The sequence below is a fragment of the Sprattus sprattus genome (genome assembly GCF_963457725.1).
Source record: "Sprattus sprattus genome assembly, chromosome: 13".
NCBI classification, from domain to species: domain Eukaryota; kingdom Metazoa; phylum Chordata; class Actinopteri; order Clupeiformes; family Clupeidae; genus Sprattus; species Sprattus sprattus.
In genome coordinates this window covers 25000512-25013011 of record NC_137911.1, presented here as the reverse complement: position 1 = coordinate 25013011, position 12500 = coordinate 25000512, and the positions used below count along the sequence as shown (strand labels likewise).

Sequence of the window (12500 nt, the reverse complement as noted above, 5' to 3'; positions counted from 1 at the left end):
ATACATACACATACCTTTAGTATGTATCATTTTTAAGAAGTGTAACTACAGTTTGTTGCAAAACACACAGGAATCAAGCATTGAATCAAACATCCAATTACAAAACCAAGCTGAATACAGTAACTACAGCGAATCCCAAAATTAGACTGATTTATCTATTTTAGCCACATGCTCTCTAAAGAGCCACATTTTGTACTCTACACCAATTTGAGTCAAACAAAGTCTAATCTGTTCTAGCTGTTGCTATGCAACGGCCCGTCTGCGCTGAGTGACAGACCTTCCTGAGCCAGGCTGCTCTGTACTCGGCCAGGCGGCTGGTGTGGTGCTGGATCTCCTCCAGTTTGCCGATGGCCTCGCTGAGCTGCTGTGCCAGCAAAGGATTCCTGCGGCCAAAGTCCTGCACTGCCATGGCCAGCTCTGACAGAGTCCTGCCGCAGCCTTCGAGCTCCATACACAGCCCCTGTAACCATAGTTACATAGTCTTACAAGTTACAAATGGCTGAATTACATTACAGAAACATCCTACATGCATTCTAGCGGCTGTATGTTTCCACAATCCATCATAATCTCTTTTTAGAACACACTGAAATGAGACGTATGCATACTTTTGTTTCTTCTTTGGCTTGGGTGATGTCTGTGGCTTTCTCCTTCAGCAAGGTGGAGATGGCCTTCAATTTGTCGGAGATATCCTGGATCCTGGAGTCAAAGTTCTGCTTGATGTCTTTGCTCTTCTGGATATCTCTTTCTTTGGACTGAACCTGACATTAAAGAAAAAAAACAAACAGACTATTTCAGTGATTTAGCACATAAAGTAGTCTTTGACAAAACAACCGCTCATATGCAACACTAGATGATATGAAAAAGCTTTGGCATGACCCCTTTAATGACCCCTGTCTGTGGTACACATCGATAGTTGTTGTATTCAGCAGTTACATTCCTGCACTTCTTTTCTATCTATGCAATATTTCTATTTCTTATGTAAAGTAGAAATCTTTTCTTATGTAAAGTAGTATTTATTATTACACCAGGTTTTTAGCTTGACTATTATTACACCAGGTTTTTAGCTTGACTGTTCTCTCCCTTGTACGTCGCTTTGGACAAAAGCGTCTGCTAAATGACTAAATGTAAATGTAAAGTATCACAGGTATCTCACCTGATCCTCAATGGCACCGAGGGCCAGCGAGGACTCAGCTAGCTGCATGGAGATCTCCGAGGGCAGGATGGTGTACAGATCCAGGTATTTACTCTGCTGCTGCTCAGCTATCTTCTCCACATTCTGCTTGTGCGTCAACAGATCACTGTGCATCACCTAAACGCCAAACAAGAGTAAGGTTTCACATGTTGAAAATACGTTCTCAATTTTAAACTAAATATGTCAAAATACTTGGATTATTGATGAAATTGAAATTAGTTTAAAATAAATCAACATTCAGAAAGGCTCACATCTATAAGAAATAAACAGCAACAACTTTCAGGTGACTGACCTCTAGCTCCTGCAGGAGGAGGTCCAGGTCAGCGATGGGGTTGAGCAGAAGCTCTCTAGACTGGTGGATCCAGGTCTTCACGTGGCTCAGCTCTCTCTCCACCCCCTCTCTGTCCTTCAGCTCCTGCTGAACTCGCATCAGATTGGTCCGTGTCTTCTGAAGCAGACTGGAGAAACAATGGGATTTAGGATTTTAATAGGATCCCCATTAGCTGATGCAGAAGACATCAGCAACTCTTCCTGGGGTCCACACAAAACATATAACAAAGAAGAAATCAACATACCAAACAACAAATAAAAAAGGAAAAGCATATAACAAAGAAGAAATCAACATACCAAACAACAAATAAAAAAGGAAAAGCATATAACAAAGAAGAAATCAACATACCAAACAACAAATAAAAAAGGAAAAGCATATAACAAAGAAGAAATCAACATACCAAACAACAAATAAAAAAGGAAAAGCATATAACAAAGAAGAAATCAACATACCAAACAACAAATAAAAAAGGAAAAGCATATAACAAAGAAGAAAACAACATACAACAACATACAGGGGGAAGGACGGATAGAGGCAAGTTTTAATAAAAAAATACAGCCATAAATACTATTGCCAAACAATACCTTCAGCTATAAATGCTTATTAACGGTCAACTGATAATAACTTAAGTCAGGTCAGTTATGTCACACGTCACCACTGTTAGTCATCAGTACAGATTCACCTTTGGCCAGGTCAGCTCTGGTACATGACATCAAAGTCACCTGCCTTGTTTGTGGTACTTTAATAATGAACAGATCATCACTTCTATCTGTTACAAACAGTGAAAACTGTTAGCTGTATCTCTTATTCACATAAGCTGCCAGAAATCCTACCTATCAACTCTGTTGTATGTACCTAGTCCTGTGTTGTTATATTTTTTTAGTTATTGGGTGGGGGGTGGGCATTCTGATAACCTTGACTTTATTGTGTATGTTATTATATGTTATGTCTATGTTACGTTGATCTTGACTACACCCATTATGCAACAATGTATATTGTGCTGTATAATTCTTTGAAAATACCAATAAAAAAAAACTCTTGTTTGTTAAGCTGCTTATCAAGTGAATCAAGTGCCTTGTATTAATATATTCCTAGTATGAATCATGTGCTTCAGAGATCCACCACGTGGTTATCCCTGCTGAACGCTTAACTTCTGTCTATATAAACCTTGTGAGATGTGTTTAATATTGCTTCACTTTCAGCCTTGTGTTGGGAGTGAGAACCGCTTACCCATCGAGTTGCTGCTGCAGGGCTCTGATGTCGTTGAGCGCGGGCAGCTCCTGCTGCTGGGCTGCCAGGGTGGGCCCCTGGGGGCCGTGGAGCATGCTGAGGGTGTACTGCTGCAGGAGGGTGATGGCCGACTGCTGGCGCTCCACGTCCTGGCACAGCACCTCCTGCTGCTCCTGCTGGGACTGCAGCGTGGCCTTGCTGGCCTTCTCCGCCGCAACCTCAGGGAGACGGCTCTGCAGCTCGTCCACCGCGGCCCTCATCTTAGTCATCTGAGAAATACACAGAGGAACAGCTATAGACTACTGTCCTACTCAACACATAAAGTTACAAAGAAATGTGTGGTTGTGGTGGCTGAATAGGAAGCCAGCTGTTATGCTACACACTGTGGGTCTTTTTAAATGTGTGGTGACACAACTCCATGTACACAGAGGAGCAGCTATAGACTACTGTACTACTCAACACATAAAGTAACAAAGAAATAATAATAACAATAATAATAATACAACTTTATTTATATAGCACCTTTCATTCATAAGAATGCAGCTCAAAGTGCTTTATGCAGCTCTAATGTGTGGTTGTGATGGCTGAGTAGGAAGCCAGCTGTCATGCTACACACTGTAGGTCTATTTAAATTTGTGGTGACACAACTGCATATATGGGAGTGGTATATCATACTGTGGTTATGATTATGCTACTGAGCTTGCACTTCTAAAAGGCTACCTTGTCTCTGAAGGTCTTCCACTCGTGTGTTGTGTCCTCTAGCACCCTCTCCTGGGCGCGGGCCACACTGCGCAGCCGTGTCCAACGCTGCCACACGGTGGTCATTGAGCGGCTGATGGTGGCCTTGCTGGCATCGCTGCCAATCAGCTCCAGCTGGGCCGCCTGCTCCTCCAGCTCAGTCAGCTTATCCTGGAAGCCGTTCACCATGGACACGAGAGACTGCAAAGAAAAAGAAGGGGGTCACTTCTGATGCATCTCAAAAATTAGGGAAATTATATGATGCCCTCCATTTTCATTTATTACAAATCATCCAAAAAGAAAAAAAAGGTAAGAGGTAAAAGGTAAAAGCACACACTGTTATTCAGTCATGGCATAATCAAAAAAGCAATACTGTATTCATCTCCATCTTGTGTATTTTCATCATTGAGGACATCATTTCTACAGCTAATCTCTTTTCACCTTGTGACTACGGAGCTTTTCCTCTGCTTCCTGGGCCGTAGCAGCCTTTGCTGTGGAAAACTCAGTCAGCTTCACCTCTGCTTCATTCATTAGCTCAATGGCTGTCTGTCGGGCCTCTTGATAGGCAGTCCACTGCGCAACACAGCTGAGGAGAAAAGGAAAATAATCGACTGTTGATTTATTTATCAGAGGAGCATTTGACACTTTCCAAAGTTGATCAAATATGATTTATAAACCACTTGGATTGCATGAATACAACTAGAACCTTCCTGATTCACTATCTCTATGGTAGTTCAGTGTTCCTCCATACCTGATTCACTATGTCTATGGTAGTTCAGTGTTCCTCCATACCTGATTCACTATGTCTATGGTAGTTCAGTGTTCCTCCATACCTGATTCACTATGTCTATGGTAGTTCAGTGTTCCTCCATACCTGATTCACTATGTCTATGGTAGTTCAGTGTTCCTCCATACCTGTTCAGGACGTCCTGGTGGCTCTGAAGCTGGTCTCGCACCTCCACGCCCCTCTGCTGGGCAGACTCCACGCTCAGGCGCAGCTGCTCGCCCGCCGAGGGGTTCACCAGCTTCTCCAGCTGCGGAGGCAGGTCCTCCAACTCCCGCAGCACGCACAGGAAGTCCTGCTCGGACGCCATGATGTCCTCGTGCTGCCGCAGACACTCCTCGTAGTTCTCCACGTCCACACCGAGGCTGGCCTGCTGCAGGAAGCTCACTGCATCCTCCAGCCACTCGCAGGCCATCTGCATCCGGGAGTGGTATTTCTGACACAGCACCAAAGCCTGCTCCAGTGTAATCTGTGGGGTACAGAGAGGATATAAATGTAATATTTATTTGTATATGTATGTATTAATACAATATTTGCTGCTTTTAATAGCCTTCTTTATTAACTAACTCCCCTAACATAATAAGTCTTGTCTAAAGAAGTGATGCTACAGATTCTCAAAAAGCAGTTCCAGACCCGACCCCTTAAATCTGGAAGGTTGGCTACACATATTTAGACAATTTTTTTTTTTCAAAATCACACACAAAATCAGAAAATGCTAAAGCTAACGTAAGGCTGAAACAAAAAGCTGGAAGGGGCTCAAATGACACCGTAGTTACCTGTTTGGTAGTCAGAGCTTGTTGTACATCTGCTTCCAGCTTGGCCATCTCCTGTAGGCTGCTGTCCACATGGGCAGGGACCAGCTCATTGGCACTGGTGTACTTATGCTTCTCTCTGGTACTGAGCGCCATCACAATCCTCAGCCTGGACTGCACCTCCTCCTGCATGATCTGCTGCTTCCGGATCTCCTCCTGCACCTTCTCCACCTTCACGTCCACGACCACGGCGCAGCCAAGGTCGTCTCGGACCTGCTGGAGCCAGTCCAGCGTCCTCTTCACCTCCGTCTCAAAGTCCTTGCTCTGCACGAAGCGGCTCTCGCACTCCACGATCAGCTCCCCGACCGCGGCCTGCAGGGAGTGCAGCTCTTCCTGCCAGATGATAAGTTGTTGTCGGGAGGCTTCATGGGCGGCCTGGTCCATGTGGAGAGCCAGGCTGTCCATCTGCTCCCGGAGGCGGGACAGGTGCGAGCTGGCTCCCTGCAGGCTGGCAGCCAGGGAGTGGTAGTTCTTCAGCCTCTCTTCCGCCGACTGGGTCTCGGCGTTCACCTTGACCAGCTGCTCCTTGGTGGCCTTCAGCTCCAGGTCCACCTGCATGGCCATGGCGTGGTGGTCCTCGAAGGACTCCAGAGTGTCGTCCAGGTGCTCCACCCTCTGTTCGATCAGCCTCTTGAGCCCGTTGTAGAGGCTGACCAGCTGGGTCATTTCCTCGGACCTCCAGGGTTGACCTGTGCTACGGAAGCCCTCCTTCTTCTGGTTGAGTTCGTTCACGGCCGAGCCTAGGTTGATCAGCTCATCCTGCAGTGCTTTGTAACTGCTCTGCAAAGTTGTCACTTCCTCTGTCCTCAGGCCTACAGTCTGCGTGCCTAGGCTGTGAAACTGTTCCTCCAGCTCTTTCAGAGCTTTGTGTGTGATCTCAATGAAGGAAGCGTACTCCTTTCGGGCGAGGAGGGCCTGCTGGATTTTCTCTTGCTTTTCTTTGGCTAAGGCCAAGATGCTGTTGTACTGTTGAGGTAGAGAATTGAGTTTTTCATCCAAGTAACTGTGGTTGACCTCGCTCAGAGTGGGCAGGATGTCCTGACCTGCTCTCTGGACGTTTAAGAGAAGATTTTCATACTCCACAGCCTGTTCCAGAATCTGCTGATACTTTGTGAGCTGTCCGTGCAACCCTGCATCTCCATTCATCAGATTAATCTCTGGGAAAGTCACAATATCCGCCTGCTTCAACCACTGGCAGGTTTTCTCCAAATCTGCGGTGAAGTACTTCCTGGTGGCCAGAACCTTCTCAAGCTCCTGTAGACGCTGACTGCACTTCTGAAGAGCCACCTCAAAGATGGTCTGCAGCTCCTGCAGCTTGGCCAACATCTCGGCCTTCTCCTCCTCCGTGGCGTTCCTCATCAGATCCCTACCCTGGGCCCAGAGAGAGGTCAGCTCACTCTGATAGGCCTTCAACCGGCTCTGGATGTTCCTGCACGACCTCACCTGCTTGGAAAGGTCGTCAGGCAGGAGAGCGATGAACTCCTCCGCCAGGGCCTTCTTCTCGTTCTGCTGGACCCAGGAGATGGCCTGGCCCACCGCCTGGAGGAACTGCGTCCTCTCAGTGAACGCCTTGCTCAGGTGCTTCCTACGCTGGCTCACCTTCACGCTCAGGGACTCCAGCTCGGCCTGGGTGGCGGCGATGAGCTGCTGGAGCCTCTGCCTCTCGTTCAGGCCCAGGTTGGCCAGCACCCGGTCCGCTTCAGTAATGGCCTGGGCCAGCATGAGCTGTTTGACCTCCAGCTCGCTGCAGATGCTCAGGTGGTCGAACAGGAAGCTCTGGGCCAGATCTGGAGGGGGGCTCATCTTCATCGCTTCAGCCAGGGCTGGCTGCTGCTCCTCGGCCCAGTCTCGAGCCTCCCGCAGCCGGGCCTCCACCTGGGCGAGCTCGTCCAAGGTGGCCATGGAGTCCTGGATCTTCTTCTGGATCAGGCTCTCCAGCTGGGTCCAGCGCTGCTCAAAGTGGCTGATCTGCTCCTTCACCAGCTCCTTGTCGTCCAGGTTCAGGTGCTGGATCACTTTCTGCCGCTGTTCTTTCAAGTCCTCCAGGGTGCTCTTCTTTTCCTTCAGGGTGACCGCTAGCTTTTTAAGGGCCTCAAGGTGGTCCAATGAACTTTCGGCATCCGTTCTGAACATGTAAGTAAAAAAAGGTCATAGGTCATGACTTGATGAATAATGAAGCTTTGCCACCGATTATTTACAAAACCTTCCCAAACACAACAGAGCGTGAAGCAATATGCGATGCCTACCTGGCCAGGCTGTCCCAGTCCTTCGTCACCTGTTCAAACAGGGCCTCCATGGCGGTGATGCAGTCGTGGTACTCCCCCGTCCTGCGCAGGTCCTCCTCCCTCTGGCCCTGCAGCTTGCTGGCCTGGTGGCACAGCTCCAGCCAGGAGTGGCTGAGGCGGCTGATCTCGGTGTGCTCCGAGGACTCCCTGCCCTCGGTCAGCTTCATCACGTTCTCCGTCATCCTCGTCAGGGTGGTCTGCCGGCTGTGCAGCTGCTGGCTGAACTCCTGTAGAGTTGGAGAAGACAGAGACACATTCTACATTAAACTTCTAAATTTAACATCAAACAGTCCAACAGGAACACAAATACCACTAGGTCCAGGTTGCCATTCCGCAGACTACAAACTTGTTGTTAAAAGGATTTTACCACAAATCCTCTGCAGTGTATGGCCTGAAGTAAGAGACTATACTGTTATTAGTGACATTTTTCACAGCACCTTGCAGACCATCAAGTCCTTTGTATTCTCTTTAGTTCACTCAATAATTCAACCTTTCCCTGAGAAAAGTGTTATCACTTGATTACAAATGATCTTTCGGTGTCTGCTTCCGTTAAAGGTGTGCTGCCTACCCGCGCCTGGTCCAGCATGTTGCGGGCGATCTTGGGCTCGAGCTCGGCGGGCCTGCGGGTGAGGCCCTGCAGCTGCTGCTCCGTGTCCTGGAGGAGGGAGGCCAGCTCCTGCTTGTGATCGAGGATCTCCCTCCAGCCCTCCGACATCTCCTGCGCCCTCATCATGCGCTCCTCAATCTGCACCACAGCAGGCCAGGGCAACAAACAACAGCATTAGCAAAGAACACAAACACAACAGCATTAGCAAAGAACACAAACACAACAGCATTAGCAAAGAACACAAACACAACAGCATTAACAAACAGCACAAACACAACAGCATTAACAAACAGCACAAACACAACAGAATAAACAAACGTTGCCACATAGTTAAATAACGTTGCCAAAGGTTAAGAACAGAGGTTGACTCCTAAAAGAGGAGAAATTAGGATAAGGGATACATTTTGGGCTGTGCATGATGAGCATCCATAAAGACTGAGTATAGGAAATCTGTTGAAGCTTTGGGTTACACAGATTAGTGTCCAAGATTATTTGATAAGATTCTTCAGACTCACTGCGATTTTGATCTGTTGAATCTCAGCTGCAGCGCTCCTCACGGTTTCATCTGACAGGTCGCACACAGAGCACACCAGGTCCAGGTATGTGCTGGCCTGTTCCTGCACCGCCCTGAAGTGTTTCACCTTAGGGGTGGTGCACAGGTGCGTCACATGAAAAGTGCAAAAACAAAGATTTTCAGTCATTTGCACAGAAACTGATTATCTCATTAATCTGTCACGATCTGAAGACAACTGACGACATATAATGTATGTGCATTTGCTGTAGCCGCTAACTGCATTATTACTTTAAGTGTTCCTTTATATCCATCCACTAGTCTTTTTTTCTTTTTCTTTCCATTTTTTCCATTATTTTTGTGTATACATAAAACCAAAAAACTATTACTTATGGTAATATGACTCTGAATTCAGTGAAGTCTATGCACCTCAGAAAACAGCCTCAACCACTTTTATCATGAATATTGTGATAGAGGGCTCCTGATTCTGACCTGTTTGAGCGCCTCCTGCAGGCCATGAGGGGGTAGTGCATGCAGCTGCACCTCCTGCTGCACGGCAGACAGCCAGGTCTGGCATTGCTGCAGCGTGTCCTGGTGACTCACGTGCTTCTGCTGCTCCCGCTCCAGACTCTGGTACAGCTGCACACACACACACACACACACAAAGCATGATGTATCTGCTGGCCACACATAGACAAGCACACAAATACACACACACACACACACACACACACACACACACACACACACACACACACACACACACACACACACACATACAAAGCATGATGTCACTGCTGGCCTCACAAAGACAAGCACACAAATACACACACACACACACACACACACACACATACACAAACACACACACACACATAAACAAACACACACACACACACACACACACACAACTCAAAGCATTATGTCAGTGCTGGACACACACACGCACACGCACACGCACACGCACACGCACACGCACACGCACACGCACACGCACACGCACACGCACACGCACACGCACACACCACTTGCACAACCCTGGAGTAAAGCTTGGTTTTCACACGTTGCAGACCAGACAGAAGTGACAGACTGGTGCTCACCCGTTGGGCAGTGCTGCAAATGGCAGAGTAGCTGTCTCTGGTGCCCTGCTGCTGGGTCTGGACTTGTTGCCCGACCCGGGGCTGGACCGTCTCTGGGCAGCCGCTGACCAGCCCCTCTCCCCTCTCTCTCAGGGCGTTCAGACGGTCCTCAAAACCAGCAATCTCCTCCATTATGGCCTAGGATTATATGGGCATTGCCATAGTCAATAATTGGGTTAAGGTCTTAAGTTTGTTTGTTTATTTAACACAGTTAGTGCTTGACAGTACAGTTAAGTGGTAATCCGAAGAGTCAGTGCACAGAGAATGTGATACAGCAACACAGACACAATCCTGCACTTACTGATTGATTCTACTACTTCTACACGTGGTTTGCTAAGGAAGACATGTACAACCACACAACACTTTAGATGTTCTCAGCCGAAAATGTAAACATTATGCATCTGTTGACTTCACAAAACCAGACCAGCAAAACAATGTCCGTTTGTAAGTACGAAGATCTGAAGCCATAAATGTGGTCTGTGACGATGTGATCCTCCCTAGAGATGAATGTGTGCTCTGGCTGCCATGCCATTGAGCCGGGCTCTTTGGTGTGGGCGGTCAGAGCGCATGTTTGGCACCCTGTAGACCCGAGTTCGAGTCCAGGTGGGGTAGAGTGCTCACCACGCTCTCCCTTCGCTACACCGTCCAGATGTATCCTGAGCTCACCTTGTGCCTGGCCAGCTGCTGGGTGGCCGCCTCCAGAGAGCCGCTCTGCATGGAGTCGCCCGTCACCTGCCGGCTGGACATCTGCAGCAGCCAGCGCTCGACCTCCTGCAGCTCGCTGCAGTAGTCCTCATGCTCTCGCACGCGCTCCGACAGGCTCTGAACACGGGCCTGTGTTTTTAAAGCACACACAGAATTGCACAGGGAAAACAGGTATGAGTTCAGTCAAACACATGCCTATGAAACACACACACACACACACACACGTGACATGCACACACACACCGGTTTAAACGTCTCATATCCACGCTTCTCACTTCCACACACCACAGTGAATACTCAATTGCTGTTGAGGTAAACCAGCCATGGTTGTTGCAGCGCTGACAGCAGAGGAAGTCAGAATGAACTTTTCAGAGTGAGCAGACCCACCTTGGATGCGGAGCAGAGTTCGTTGTAGTCCGCCTGCAGCTTGCCCATGTTCTCGCTGATGCTGGGGTCCTTGACTGAGTCCAGCAGGGCCTCGCCCCGTTCCATGACGGACCGCATCGCAGACTCGTGTGACAGGACCGTCTGCTGCAGGGTCTGCAAACAGGAACGTGTCACGTCAAGATGGTTTCACTCTTACTCACCCTCAGTACATTAACAAACACTGAGACAAATAAGGATTAGGTAAGCCTTGTGGATAAGACCTTGAGTTACTCTTATTATAACTTATTGGTGCAGTCCTTGATTACAATCCATTACACGAAGTTAGCTAAATTCTCCTTGCAATCATCTAGCTGTCTGTCCACTCTATGCACTCCAAAAAAATTGACCGATCCAAACTCTTGTACGGCCAATCAACATGTTGGAGTATGGAAGGGAAACGTGTAATTGAGACCCTTCGCCAGAACTGTGGACCTTAAAGTAAGGGTAGGCTGTACACCACAGGCTGGGTAAGGGTAGGCTGTAGACCTTGGGCTGGGTCCTACCCACCTTGTACTTGGCCAGCTGGGCCTTCCTCTGGTACAGCTCCGCCTTGGGCTCCAGCGGCGCCCCCAGCAGTGCCCGCGTCTCGCATGCCCACTGCGCCTGGGCCTTGTACTTGTCCAGGAAGTCCTTGGAGAGCTGCAGGCTCTTGTCCAGCATGCTCAGCTCCTGCCTGATGGAGCCCACCAGCGCCTCCTGCTGGGACAGACGCGCCGACACCTCCTCCCTCATCTGCTCCGCCTCCTGCTCCTCCAGGAAGGCGGCCGCGCGCTCCGTCTTCTCCCGCATGGCGGTGAGGAAGCCGCGGCCCCGCTGCACGTCCCCCTGTAGGGCCTGCCGCGGACCAGGAAGTAAGCCTCAGTTAGACGCGCATCAGCTGCTTCCTGCACTCTACTAATAACTCATCTCACATACTGTGACAGCTACTCGCTGTTTCCCCTTTGAGGTGATACTCTCATTAAAACCGGACAGAAGCCAGACAGACAGAAATACTATAACAGCCACTCACTGTTTCCCTCTGAGGTGATACTCTCATTAAAACCTGACAGAAGCCACGCAGAGAACAGAAAACAGAAAACACTCCAAGAACAAAGTACCAAGAGTAAGTTATCTTTGAAAAATACATTTCCGTCATTAATTCCACAGTTTCGTCTATTATGTGTTGTGTTTCTAACGCAATGTGTTTGAACCTGAGCAGGAATGGCAAGGTTTGGACATGTTATTTTTGGTCTCTTAAGTACCTCTAATTTCTTCATTTTCCTCTCCATGGCGACCCGATCCACGACATCGATGCTGATGGAGACACTGCTGAAGTTCTTCTGAGCCGTGCTCAGCCAGTCTGAGAATGTGCTGAACACGCTCTGGGCTTCCTCTATACACGACACCTCCTCCTTCAGCTGCTTGATGGTCTCCTACACAGACAGCAGAGGCATTTGTGGTGTGTGTGTGTGTGTGTGTGTGTGTGTGTGTGTGTTTGTGTGTTTGTGTGTTTGTGTGTTTGTGTGTGTGTGTGTGTGCGTGTGTGTGTACATGCATGTGTGAGGGAAAGACTACAAGACTGTCAGTATACAGTCAGTGTGTTAATGGGTTTAGATGTGTACATGCGTGCACAAATGGGTATTTTTTTTACAATGTATTATGTGAATATAATTTGTCTATCTGTTTATCAGTATCCTTGTGTGTTGTACTTGTATGTGTGTGTATTCCTGTATTTGTGTGTGTGTGTGTGTGTGTGTGTAT

The 12500-nt window shown here is 48.2% G+C and overlaps 1 protein-coding gene across 1 annotated transcript in view; it reads right to left on the bottom strand.

Annotated features, from left to right (window-relative positions):
* The window catches only part of syne1b (spectrin repeat containing, nuclear envelope 1b), a gene marked incomplete at its 3' end in the record, with an annotated part of 107963 nt that overhangs the window by 40422 nt on the left and 55041 nt on the right, over positions 1 to 12500 (bottom strand). The window contains exons 68-85 of the mRNA XM_080850248.1: positions 12002 to 12172; positions 11268 to 11594; positions 10722 to 10874; positions 10296 to 10463; positions 9591 to 9767; positions 8983 to 9129; positions 8495 to 8620; positions 7941 to 8117; positions 7334 to 7599; positions 5052 to 7212; positions 4407 to 4744; positions 3933 to 4077; positions 3474 to 3692; positions 2754 to 3022; positions 1485 to 1650; positions 1154 to 1309; positions 606 to 758; positions 278 to 460 (exon numbers count right to left, since the gene is read on the bottom strand). Coding sequence (XP_080706374.1) covers positions 278 to 460; positions 606 to 758; positions 1154 to 1309; positions 1485 to 1650; positions 2754 to 3022; positions 3474 to 3692; positions 3933 to 4077; positions 4407 to 4744; positions 5052 to 7212; positions 7334 to 7599; positions 7941 to 8117; positions 8495 to 8620; positions 8983 to 9129; positions 9591 to 9767; positions 10296 to 10463; positions 10722 to 10874; positions 11268 to 11594; positions 12002 to 12172 — 5502 coding nt within the window. The remainder of the gene's footprint in view (positions 1 to 277; positions 461 to 605; positions 759 to 1153; positions 1310 to 1484; positions 1651 to 2753; positions 3023 to 3473; positions 3693 to 3932; positions 4078 to 4406; positions 4745 to 5051; positions 7213 to 7333; positions 7600 to 7940; positions 8118 to 8494; positions 8621 to 8982; positions 9130 to 9590; positions 9768 to 10295; positions 10464 to 10721; positions 10875 to 11267; positions 11595 to 12001; positions 12173 to 12500) is intronic.